Source organism: Pieris napi, chromosome 24 (assembly GCF_905475465.1).
Source record: "Pieris napi chromosome 24, ilPieNapi1.2, whole genome shotgun sequence".
NCBI classification, from domain to species: domain Eukaryota; kingdom Metazoa; phylum Arthropoda; class Insecta; order Lepidoptera; family Pieridae; genus Pieris; species Pieris napi.
Genome location: NC_062257.1, coordinates 6,313,513 through 6,327,113, shown reverse-complemented (window position 1 = coordinate 6,327,113; position 13,601 = coordinate 6,313,513). Strand labels below are relative to the sequence as shown.

Sequence of the window (13,601 nt, the reverse complement as noted above, 5' to 3'; positions counted from 1 at the left end):
ATAATGGCACACGTGGTTAATGCAATTAACCATAACAAAGGCAAGAAGGCTGAGAAATTTCGGCACCTCATTCGGTTAGTTATGTAATCTGATTATAAAAATAATTACACTTAAGTATTGGTATGTTATCTAAAGCTGGCGGCTTCAACACATTTACACTTTGTGCTTGTGTAGTGTCTGTGAATAAGCACGAGGCGTAATGTCACACTCAATATGCATCATGAAACGACTGTCCGTCTCTCTCGCGCTCGGTCAAGCTTATGAGTATAAAAGAGACAGTTATTGTTTTTCTTTTGCTACTGTTTATGTTGATCTTTACTGTACATGTTGATCTTTTAAGCTATTACACAGATTATAGCGTGGGCTTTGAGCGCGGCGACCGAATCAAGAAATTCCGTAACAAAAAAAAACCTAACACACGATGACGTAATATAGGTGCGGCAAATACGCGTTAGAGTGGGACAGAACGCATACTGCGCATTCCCATCTCTTGACGAGATCGGTGACGTAGCGTGAGCGCCGGTGCAGCCGGTACTCGTTATGGCCGATTTACATTATCTTAGTGTTTAGGAGAGTGCTTTAGTACAAGTTGAAAGGCAAGTTCTTTAGTGCTTTAGTGCGTTGCGAGTGAACGTTTACATTTCTTCCAGTAGAGTATCATTACAGCGCCACAATGAACGGGGGGTGCGCGGGCGCGGGCGGGGTATCACTTGAAACAAAAATAAAAAGCGATTATATTTTGAATCAACTTGAAAGTCAAGTAGAACTGTACTAAAGCAAGTAGCGTTTACATGTTTCAACTAAAGCACTATCCTAAACACTAAGATAATGTAAATCGGCCTTTAGAGTGAGACAGACTATATAGGCGTTTTAGTCTGAGTCTGCATAAATAAATAATTATAACTGCATAAGTTGATAAAAAATGCTATGCAATAGCTTTAGCGCGGCAGTCCCCGAGTGCCACACGTTTTTTTTCTTAAATCACACACGATTCATACGATGTATATCGTAATACCAAACAAATTAAACCAAATACAATCTTCAAGCTATAACTGTAATATCAAAAAGCTATAATATTTTAACATCGAATTTAGTACTTGAATGTGTTTTTGATGCATATTCGGCCCTATGTATTATCGTATCGTATTACGATATTTAGTGGTATTTGAAGGTCCTAGATGGAAAATTCTGTAGTTGGTATCACTGGTACACTCTTGTCTGACAGATTTTCGGAGCCATGTTTATATTTGTACGTCAAACGTGAATTTCAACGTAGTGAAAGCATAAGGCCACGTTCACACGGCGATTATTTTCCCGTATACCGTATACGAGATTTTATCGAATAGAGTAGTGACAACAGAATATATGTATATGAAAACTTAAAAATTGTTTACACGGCGTTCATACGGAAAATCCCGTGTTCGAGAAATATATTTTACCGTATACCGTGCGAAGTTGTCACCGGAAACGCCGCGTCTCGAAACGATTTTATCGAATACGACACGCAGTGGGCGTTCATGTTGTCTCGTTCACACGACTCGTCCATTCGAGAATCGTACACATACGCACGTGTGGCCCGCAGTTGCCCTTGTGCGTTGCATGAGTCGGTTGTCAATATGGAGGACAGAATTCTAATATATATCGAGGTTTTTATTTCCTAGATCGAAAAAATAAATCGAATCGAATGGTTGCCGTGTGAACGATTGCATCGTATACGGTAAAACCGTATACGTGAAAATATCGAATCGAATGGTCGCCGTGTGAACGTGGCCTATGACTCCCCAAAATCCAATACGTTTAAATGTATTGGATTTTGCCATAAGGGAGCGTTCAAGTATTACGTAACGAACTTTTTTCCTTTTGTAAAACGTTACTATGCGGGGCGGGGATTAAATTACGCGTTGTTGCTTATATTATTTTCGAGTTTTCAGTACTTTACACCACATAATGGTAACTTTTAGGTATAAAGAGTAACTGGGTGATCACGAAACGTTTTACTATTGGGTACAGAAAAACGTTACGGCGCGTTACATGGGGGGGGGGGGTTTCATCCAAAAAGGCTTAGTTCACGCTCGCCTTTGAATATCACCTAAGTCATAATAACTATTCAAAGTTCCATAGTTATTACAGCTATTTCAACAATTCAATCAACCTTTTCTCGGTAATCCTTTTAAAACCATATAAAAACGTTTTCCGATTTTTTAAACATCGCTTTCAAATACATAGAAGTAGGAAGACTTAATTTATTTACTTACATCTTAATATATAAAAATTACGTGTCACGTTGTTTGTCCGCTATGGACTCCTAAACTACCGAACCAATTTCATTCAAATTTGCACACCGTGTGTAGTTTGATCCAACTTAAAAGATAGGATAGCTTACATCACAATGTATACCCGCAATATTATTTAATATTTGTTTATTATTTGATAGGCACATTTCTAACAGATGGCGTTGTGTTGAAAGTATCAACGTTTCATATAAGCTACAATTTAAGTGCATGCCAAAAAAGCATGGTGGTCCCCATGACTGGTGTTCTCCTACCGTTTCCCTTGAATAGTTTGCTACTATGTAATATAACAAAAACCTTAGCCACTGCAACGCTTGGCCGGTCTGCTGGTACATATATAAAATGAATAATCCTTAGTAGTATAAGACATGTTAGCTTTTGTGACTAGTATTTTACATTCAATAAATGTTATCATACTCAAGGAATAGAAAGCTATAAAAAAAATAAATGCTCCAAGTTCTATAATAGCCTATTTGATATTCCCATCAAGTATGAATGATTTGTCTTTTTGTATGTTTATAACACTATGAAATTTCATTTGATATTAGAAATACAAAAATATTCACTATATTATAGGTATCTTTTATTACTTTCTTCATTTAATCCAACCCAATTACTTAAAATATTTGTGTTAACATACATTATCTAAACTTAAAATGTTTTTTTGAAGTGAAACTTCTTTAGGCGCATGAGGGTAAAATTTTTCGAGAACGTCACGAAGATGTGCAGCGTTTTTGTCGAAGAAAAGGGAGAGAACGATTGAGGCCGACTGAGAGAGAGTGAGAAGGGGGAATTAATTACCTTATAGAAATTTTATATTAAAAATTAAAATCTCGCAAAGAGAATTTATGAAATATTCGTATTTTATATTTTATGCAAAATAATTTATCGATATCTCAAATGACGAATAATTGTAAACTAAATTTATAATTTGTATTAATTTTCGATTTTTGTAGCATTTAAGTGCTCTTTCTACAGAATATAATATAAAAAACAAAAAAAAATCATTTTAAACATTATTTTTCAAGTTGTTGATGTGTATAACATATTTTTATTTAATCTGTAATTTTAATTTAGATATCCAGAGCACCTTCCTTTTGTTTTTTCCTTACAAGGGTTGCCTGGAAGAGATCATTTGTACCAAACATGTAATGCAACATTGTTATTAAAAAAATATATACTCTCAGAAGTCAATAGTCAAGTGGATTCATAAATTTTTTAGACATTCCTTGTGGATGAAGTTTGACAATTTTTGAATTTATACTTCCTTAGGCGCGTTATGAAAAATTGATAAGAGTGAAATTTTACGATGCGCTCGCACCGTGACATAATTTAAAAACAATATTCGAATAATAATAGAATTTATGTTACACTTAATGTAAGAGAATAATAATAAATATTTATTTCTTTAATTTTTCAAATGTAAACTGAACTTTATTCACTATAATGTGTGTAACTCCTTTTCCAGTCTTTGATTATTTAATTGTAATTAATTATTTGCCTGCAATCAAAAACTATTTTTAATAATGCCAAAGAAGTATAACTTCTTACGCGCGTACATAAGTACACGCACCCTTTTTTATAGAACAAACGGACAGGAGTCTCACCTGATGTTAACTGATACCACTGATGGACACTGAATCCAAGTCATCAGTGCGTTGCCTGCCTTTTAAGAATGCTCTTTTCTTGAAGAACCCTTGGTCTTAGGAAACAGATCATTGACACCGACTGCCAAAAGGTTACTTAATAGGATCTTAATTCCCATTATACATTTGATTCCAGCAATAACTTTTATTTAAGTTTAGTTTTATTGCTGTTTTGTCTATATTTATATACAATAGTATTTTCAGTACTATATTTATCAGGATTACGTAAGTACAATAGAGAGTGGGGGGGGTCATTGATTTTCTTATTTGGTGATTAAGTCAACAGTAATAATTTACTTTTTTACACATATTACCCACACATTGTCTATGCTTGAAAACGAAATTGATTTTCGAGGATTCGAGGATTATTTTTGAGAGCTTTGCTTAGTTTTGCAGGCAAGAGGAAGGGGGGGGGGGGGGTGAATTGCAGTAAATCTGCTAACGTAATACTTGAACGGCTTATTATAAAAAGATTTGATTTTTTGCTTTGAATTCGGAAACTACTCGACCGATTTAAAATATCTTTCACCATTAGAACTCTAGGTTAACCCTGATGAACATAGGCTATAGAATATTTTCAAAAAGTTAGGGTATGAAATTACAATAGTGTTATCCAAGATGTAAAAAAGTTTAATTAGAGCGCGGCCACGCGGTGCGGCGCCGCAATTACTTCGAGCTATACGCCCGCCTTCCACTACGAGCGGAACGGAACCATTACGGACTCCGCTATGCGTCACGAAGATGTGCAGCGTTTTTGTCGACGAAAAGGGAGAGAGCGATTGAGACCGATTGAGAGAGAGTGAGAAGGAATTTCGTAAAATAGAATTTATGAAATATTGGTATTTTATATTTTATGCAAAATAATTTATTGAATTCTCAAATGACGAATTGAAAATTTAAATACCACGTGTTTTTATTATCGAAGAAATAAATTAAATTTATAATTAGTATTAAATTTCGACACTTAATATTTTAAAGACAATTAAATTCCTTCAACCTCTTCCTTTTTCCCTCCAAGTCTCGGAAATCTAGAGTTTTAGATTTGTCTAAATATCAACAAGAGTTCAAAATTAGTTTGCCAAAGAAGTTTCACCTCTGACATATTGTGTACTTTGTACACACTCTTTTTGAAGTTATACTTCTTTAGGCGCGTTATGAAAAATTGATGAGAGTGAAATTATACCATGCGCGCGCACCGTGAATCAAATTTATCAGTATGAAGTTGCCCACTAACGAATTCTTTTTAAACCAGCCGGGCTCCGAGCGTGCGCGAACGAGATAGGAATAAGACAATCTACAAGTAAAAAGAAATAGAATATGCGTGAAGTTAGCAGCTATGCCAAGAATTTTGAATGACCATAATGACCTTTGTAGTACCTTTTAAATAAATAAAGGAGTTTTAATTATTTTTTCAAAGAAATTTAGCAATGCTTTTTCACAAAGACCTATTGTTACTAAGTTAAAAGGTTATGAAACATACCTAGTTATTAAATTGAATGAATAATATAATAAAATAATAAATAACAATAACTATTATTAATATTAATTAATAATTGAATAATATACTAAATATTATTAAATTATTAATGATAAATATTTATTATTATTTATTTAATATTTTTAAAAAATAAAGAAAGCCCGAGAAGTATAACTTCTTACGCGCGTACATAAGTACACGCACCCTTTTTTTTTTTAATTAATCTCACCTCAGGATGAACTATATAGTCTTCGATCTGATTGCAGGCCTCTTTGAACGCCGCAGACTTGCTTGATTTAATCAATTGCTCCTTATGTTCTTGGTAAGGTTTAATATTATGCTCTTCTATCCATGCACTGCAAAGTAATTAATAATAAATATATAGCCAATATAAGATACACCTATTGGAGCATTTATTTTTCTAATAGGCACGGAGATCTTCTTTATGTTAAGATAATAGTACAATTTTGTTTTCCTGGGCAAAGCTGTATTTATTTATTTATTTATTAACACTTCGTTGCATATACATAAATATAGTACCATTGACATAATTAAATATAAAAAAAGGAGGATATATTTTGTCAAAGGAGTCCCTGTTTTGGTGCATAAGAATTATCTTTATGTATAATAGTAAATTCTAATAGAAAAATATTTAAATAAGTGCTCTTTACATTCTGCCCTAAAAGACCAGTGATGAACTAACATTTACCCAATTTCTTTATGTTATACAAGCTAAAAGGTTAATAAATAATGGTATATTTTCAAATACATTTTTTTTTCAGTTATTTGCAATCAGCCCTAAGGCTATGAGCGAATTTTTTTCTGTGGTGCTGTCATGTGGAGTGACTTCCCATTGGAAGCATCTACTCATCTTCTGTCTAGAGCTACTGCCGGTCTTCTAGCTCTAGAATATGGTGACGTTTTAGTAGACTCACATACTGTCTGAGTTGGCGAGCAAGTTCATTGGCAAAGGGGGACAGCGTAACCGCTCTTTGTATTTAGCTGCCAGTCTCCCGTTTTCCTCTTTGATAGTTCTCATTTTAAGGTGTTCGAGAACTTTGTTGTTGGTTATGTACCATGGTTCTTTTGCAACTGCTCTTAGGATCTTGTTCTGTTGTCGCTGGAGTATATATGTTGGTATCACTTGTGCTGCCCCACAGTTGGAGGCCATATGTCCAAATGGGCTTTAGGATGACTTTATATATAAGAAGTTTGTTATCTAGAGAAAGTCTTGAGTTTCTTCCTAGCATCCAGTAAAGGCTGTTGTACTTTAGCTGTAGCTCCTGCTTTTCAATATAAAATAACATATTTGCTCTTACTGTTATACACTAAAACAACTAGTTTTAAATGTGACAAAACTTACTTCTTTTAATTCATAAATCATTAATTTGCACCTTTATAAGTCCAAGTATGATTGGTTTACATTTTTCTTTTCCCTCTGCATTTTTAATTCAATAATAACAACTTCCTCAATACAAACAGCAATAGCAAGCTCATGTTCGAGAATTGTATAAGTAATATCATTATCTGAGATATATACTTACTAATTATTGGTTCCAAAGAAATAAATGCATTGCACAGACATTCCTTTTTTCGGATGCTTCAATTCAGGAGTTGGTATTGATACCTGAAAATTAAAAAAATATACTGTGATATTTTCTTCATGTTACTCTCTCTTTCTGACACACTTATGATGAGAGTGAAAGAAATAGAATACAATTTACTCCAAGAAATTTTATAAACATCAAAATAATTATATATTCAATTATGGTCCCAACACATGCGTAAAGCATTATTTGTACGGCCTTTTTCTGGGCAATGACCGTAATACCTGACAGCGGCGTCAGCTATTATACACAAATTCCCGCTCATATTAACAAATTGATTGCATTCCAATTTGAAAACGTAGTATTAAGTGCAACAATTTTTAACAACAATATACTTTTGAAGAGCCGCTGAATTTGAAAAAATACGTTTAAAATAGCGTAACTAGAGGACTCACCCGGCCTGGCCAAGGGCTGAAACCCTTCATCTTAGCCCTGAAACAAAAAATTAATAGTTTTAGATATTAAATGTATATTGTTGGAAATGTTATCGACATTTAAAGGTAGGTTTTATCTACATACCAAACTAAATCACCAAGTTTATATCCTTCAGTCATTGTACACGTCCACCTTCGATACGATTCCACGACGAACTAATTCAGAGACAACCTAAAATTTATAGAGACTTTTTTTTTTTTAATATTATGGCAACAGCTTCAACTTTATGCCAGTTTCAAGTAAAAGGTTGGGAAACTACACGCGAAAAAAAATAAACAAAGACATCAGAAGGAAATAAAGGGATAAGCTGGTTAAAAATAAAATATGTACATAAACATATTACATCTTAATATTATTATAGATTATGAAAGAAGATAATACATTATAATACAATAAAGGATAAAGCAAAAGGCAGGAGATTTTAGTCGGAAACGGAACATGAAGTGATTGTAAAGAATTCAGAAAGGAGGTACGGTCATATTGGGAACAAGAAAAGAAAATATGGTCAAGGTCACCAATATCTTCTCCACACTCACAAATATTACTATCAATAATACGAAGCCTTGCTAAATGATGAGGTGTACAAACATGTCCTAAACGCATTCTGGAAATGATAGAAGTGACAGTTTTAGAACTTTTAATCTCAAAGAACCATGGTCTACTGGGGATCCTGGGTTGAATTTCAGCATAATGTTTGCCTTTGAACTTGCTGCTTCTCAACCAAACATCATTCCATGACTCCCAAAGATGGGTTTTCGGGAGAGCAGCTAAATCATGACAATAATTAATGTATGGGACTATGTCTCCATCCTTTATAGCTTCTTTAGCAAGCTCATCGGCTTTCTCGTTTCCTTTAATTCCACTGTGACTTGGAATCCATGCAAAGATAACGGTGTAATTTCTTTGAGAACATATTAAAAGCTTATCACGTATTTCGCAAATAATAGGATAACAAAGTTTCATTTGGAAAGGAAATTTTTCAAGAGATTGTAGTGCACTTTTTGAGTCTGAAAATATGATTGTACTTTTAGATTTTAATAAAATAACTAGTTCTAAAGCTTTTAAAAGAGCAAAACACTCTCCAGTAAAAACCGAGGATTCAGGAGGAAGTTTAATCTTTTGAATTATTTTATGTTGCCAATGAATTAGACCAACTCCAACACAATCATCAACAGAGATTTTAGAGGCATCTGTAAAAATATAATCCCAACCTTCCCAATTTTGTTCCTCAACGCTACTCATGAAACGAATATTTGTTTCCAGAATATCTTGCTTACGGACGCCTATATTATATCTTATATCCGGATCAAGAATTAAAGAATTGAATTGTGTCATAAATATGGGTAATGATGGAGATCGATGAATGCGGCTGTGTAATGTTAAAAATTTACGAAAGCTTATTATTAGACATGGTAATGATTTGTGACGCCAGTAACGGGATGTATAAATAATATTGTTCAATTCATGCAGCCTTCCATGTAGAGGGTGGTTAGAAAACTGCATAGATTTGAACAAGAATCGATCACTTAAAAATTGCCTTCTTAATTTTAAAGGAGGATCGCAGCATTCTACTTGTAAAGCATTGGATGGGCTTGATTTCATTACTCCTGTCACAATTCTCAAAGCTTTTGACTGAATGACATCAAGTTTTTTACTTCCCAAGACACTTCCTCCATCTAAGAGAAATGTGCCATAATCTAAAACAGATCTTATAAGAGCGTTATACACAAGTTTCATAGAAAACGGATGAGCACCCCACCATACACCTGAAAGGCATTTCATGATGTTAAGCAGCTGTGCACATTTCATAACAACATGTTCATAATGGGCAAGTCCAGACAATTTTGAATCCAATATAACTCCTAAAAATTTAATTTTTGTTTGGAGTGGCAAAGATTGACCATTGAAGGTCACATTTATTATAGGAGTTGTGCGTTTTTTGGAAAATACGACTATAGAACTTTTGGAAACTGATAGATCTAGGCCATTTTTAACTAACCAGATATTAAGACAATTAAGTGAACTAGACATGGAATTGCAAGCCTTAACCACAGATTTATCAACGGAATAAAAAAGAAGATCATCTGCATATTGTAGCACATTTATATGGGAATTTATAGATAATTCTAAATCATACGTGTAAATATTATATAAAAGTGGGCTTAGTACCGAACCTTGGGGAAGGCCTTTAAAAACTGTACGCTTTAACTCGGTAATATTACCATCTTTCTGAACGATTAATGATATGTATCTGCATGATAGTAAATTGATGATAAAACGTATTAATAACGTAGGAACCTGTAGCTCTAATAATTTGCGTTGTAGAATAGAAATGTTCACATTATCATAGGCGGCAGAGATGTCCAAAAAGGCAGCAACAATATCTTCATCACGCGAAAAAGCTATGCGAATATCTGTGGTCAATATAGCTAAATTGTCTATTGTAGATTTTGACTTCCGAAAACCGTATTGACTATTGGCTATTAAATTATTGTTTTCTATAAACCATTCCAAACGATTCTTCACAAGATGTTCAGCAATTTTAGTTAAAACGGAGGACAACGCAATAGGTCTATATGAGGCAACATCATTGGTAGGTTTGTTAGGTTTTTTAATCGCTATAACTTCTTGAGACTTCCATGTTTCAGGAATATTACCTGTGACCATGACGGAGTTTATTAAATTTAAAAAATACATTAAGGCAGTATCACCAAGATGAGATAAAAATGAGTACATAATACCATCCTGACCAGGAGATGAATCTTTAACATGTGAAAGCACACCTTTCAATTCATGTAATGAAAAAGGAGAGTTTAAAGAGGAACTGTCATCTATCAAAGACGATTCCAAAGGAAAGTAGATCGATTCAGCAGCTGATGGAGGAGCTAATCTGTCTAAAAAGGCATTTGTTAAAAAAGGGGGAAGTGAAGACGATGATAAAGATTCTTTGAAAGCAGATCGAAAACGTTTAATACTTGTCCAAACTTCTGAAGGGCACGTAGAAGGAGATAAAGAAGTACAAAAAATTTTCCAGCCTGCCTGCTTTTTATCTCTGAGGAATTTACGTGTGGTACTAATAACTTCATTGAGAATATCTAAATTTTCATTGGACATGTCCTCAGCATAGACTCTCTCAGCTTCCTTTCTTCTGCTTACAGCAACCATACATTCTCTATCCCACCATGGAGGAAAAGGAATTTTATTAGACGGATTTCGTTTGACAGAAAAAATCTGATCGGCAGATTCTATTAAACATGTAGCCAAAGCTTTAGAGGAATTGGTCTCACCACCGCTAACTAATTCAGGCAAATCATTTATTTTAGATTCGACAAGGATTTTAAATGCAAGCCAATCAGCATTATTTAATTTATATTTCACACGAGGTTGTCGTTTTTGATAAGGAGAGCGTCTAATAGGTGAGGATATGATAATCGGGAAATGATCACTGCCAAAAGTAGATGATGAAGTGTACCAAGAACGAGAAGAAGCAAGATCTGGAGTACAAATTGATAAGTCAACCGCGCTAAGCTTTTCATTAGGCTTTGTACGTCTGGTTGGTGAGCCAGTATTAAGTAAACACAAATTATGTAAATCTAATATTTCAACTAAACGTACACCATTGGAGTCAGTAGTGCCACAACCAAACATTTGGTGATGAGAGTTAAAGTCACCCAATAGAAGGAATGGACGACTAAGTGAAGAAAGTAAATTATTAACGCTATTGAGAATAACAAAAGAGGAACGAGCTAGGTAAATGGAAACTATAGAAATATTATCAATTTTTATGCCGACAATATTAATGGCATCATTAGAGATTAATGAAGAAAACGCTATTTCAGAAAAATTAATTGAGTTCCTGACAAGTAACGCTACGCCACCATGGCCATCAAATCTATCATCACGCAAGCAGGTATATCCTGGGATCCTTAATAGGTACCCTGGCTTCAACCACGTTTCAGATAACGCAACAACAACGGGAGAATGTTTATTTATCAAATATATCAAATCATGTTTCTTTGGAACAACACTCCTGCAATTCCATTGAATTATCTTGGAATCCATTATTTTTAATAACATTAACTGATTTAATTTTTTCATTAATAGAGGCAACGTGGGACGGTTTCAATAAGTTTGAGTTTATTAAACTAGTTAATAATGCTAGTATCATTTCTAATACATCAGATTTTTCTTCTTCTTTATTTTTGTGTCCAACCAGAGCACTGCCATTTTTAGGCTCTGGAACTTGGAAATCTTTTAAAACATTATAATGAGCAACACGATCATAACCATGTTGTGGTTTACGAGGAGAGCGAGGTTTTAAGAATATTGTCTTTTTATTTGAGGCATTAGTAGAATTATCACGAGATACAGACTTCGCTGCGGAAGAATATACGGGTTTTGGTACTTCCGGAATTGTTGAACTTAATGCATCTGCGTATGAAGGCTTAATAGAAGAAAAATATTTACTGGCTTCGGCATAAGACATGCAGCACTGAGCCATTTTAACTTTGATTTCTGTCTGTCTCACAAATTCTGGACATGACTTATCTATCGCTGAATGGGACCCTTCGACTTCACACATTACACAGTACAGAGGATCTTTATCTGACCTGTCACATGATACACCTGCATGTTGACCTCCACAGTTATAACATATTGGAGTCTTAGAACGACATTGAACTTTGGTATGACCATAACGGCAGCATTTATAGCATTGTATGGTAGGATAAATATATATTTCTACTGGAAGAGCATTATAACACATGAAAATCCTTTTTGGTAAAACTTGCCCATCAAATGTTAATACAACTGATTCAGAGGGTTTCCAAGAAACCGAGTCATTAATTTTTACCTTGCGATTCAAACGTCTTATTTTAAGTATTTTGCCGCAGCCTATAGGTACGGATACATTTTGTTGAACTTCCTCTACACTCCAATCTACAGGGACCCCGCGAACTAGACCCATTCTTGTTACGCTGAAAGTGGGAATGAAGGCTTTTAACTTTTTCGTTTCCAAAAGATTGCAGTTAAGAAAATTATTGGCGTCTTTATAATCGGAAAAGCCAACTACGCACCTGTTTCTTCCTATACGCTTTACACTTCCGGGAATAATATTATTAAATTTGTTCTGCTTTAAAAAATTGCCAAATGTTATTGGATGGAGAATAGTCCCATCGTCAGGTGAACTTTGAATACGTTGAACATGTATAAAATAAGGGGAAACATCGGTAGAAACATATTCAGCACGGCCAATCGAACGGGGGTCCGTATTGGTTACTGAAGTTGTGGTGTTGTTTAAATTTCCCGCGTTAGAGTCTTGAGAGATATTTGAATTTTCCGTGTAAGATGTTGATGGTTGAGAGGATGTGCTATGTGAATTATTATTATTTTGCAAGTGTGGAGATGACGTGGATTGAGATATAGGTTTTGAAGTAACCTTTTTAATTAAAATTGACTCATCTTCTACATTGCATAAGCTTTCGCACTGACAGTAATCACCGCTAGAACCACTACCTTTCTTTTTCTTAATTTTCGTACATTGGCGACAAAGGCGCAAATAACGTGTTCGTTTACGACTTCCTTCACCTGTTTGAGATGATACCGAACAATCGGTATCCATTTTGTCAAATTCATCTTGTGAACCAACAGATACATTTGATCCCACAGGGAGATTCAAGCCAACAAGGCCATCATCCCCCCGACCTAGATCGGGGGGCTTGTTCATACAATATTTACAGAAATTACAAAAACTTACCGACTACACGATGACACTATACACAAATATGATATAAAGATTACATATAATACAAAAATTAAAACTACCAGCTTATCCTCTGCGTTTTAACTAGTAAAATTAAATTAAATATTCAACACCGTGAAAAATACGTCTACCATGAACGAAGTTTCCCGCGCTTTTCTTATAGAGACTTGTAAAAGAAAAACAATTCACTTGGCGTCATTTTTTTGTTTATGGTATGAAAGTGTTACTAGTAGCAAAAAATTAATTGAGAAAAATATTATTGGAAATTAAAGCTTTTCTAAAACTTATAAATTAAACGTTTTAATTTTTCAATAGATAGATTACGATGGTTGAAAATACTTACGGGACTAGGGCTCGTAATGTTTGATAACGGCAGTATAAAGT

General features: G+C 34.3%; 1 protein-coding gene across 3 annotated transcripts in view; it reads right to left on the bottom strand.

The window, feature by feature from the left end:
* Window positions 1–7,640, bottom strand: part of LOC125061690 (putative oxidoreductase GLYR1 homolog) — a 72,455-nt gene extending 64,815 nt beyond the window's left edge. For 2 of the 3 annotated variants that reach the window (XM_047667234.1, XM_047667235.1), the window contains exons 1-4: window positions 7,541–7,627; window positions 7,417–7,453; window positions 6,959–7,041; window positions 5,644–5,770 (exon numbers count right to left, since the gene is read on the bottom strand). In XM_047667234.1, coding sequence (XP_047523190.1) covers window positions 5,644–5,770; window positions 6,959–7,041; window positions 7,417–7,453; window positions 7,541–7,575 — 282 coding nt within the window. In that variant the 5' untranslated portion in view covers window positions 7,576–7,627. Of the gene's footprint in view, window positions 1–5,643; window positions 5,771–6,958; window positions 7,042–7,416; window positions 7,454–7,540 lie in introns of all 3 variants that reach the window. The other variant, XM_047667233.1, reaches the window with a different exon arrangement.
* Between the last annotated feature and the right edge of the window lie 5,961 nt (window positions 7,641–13,601).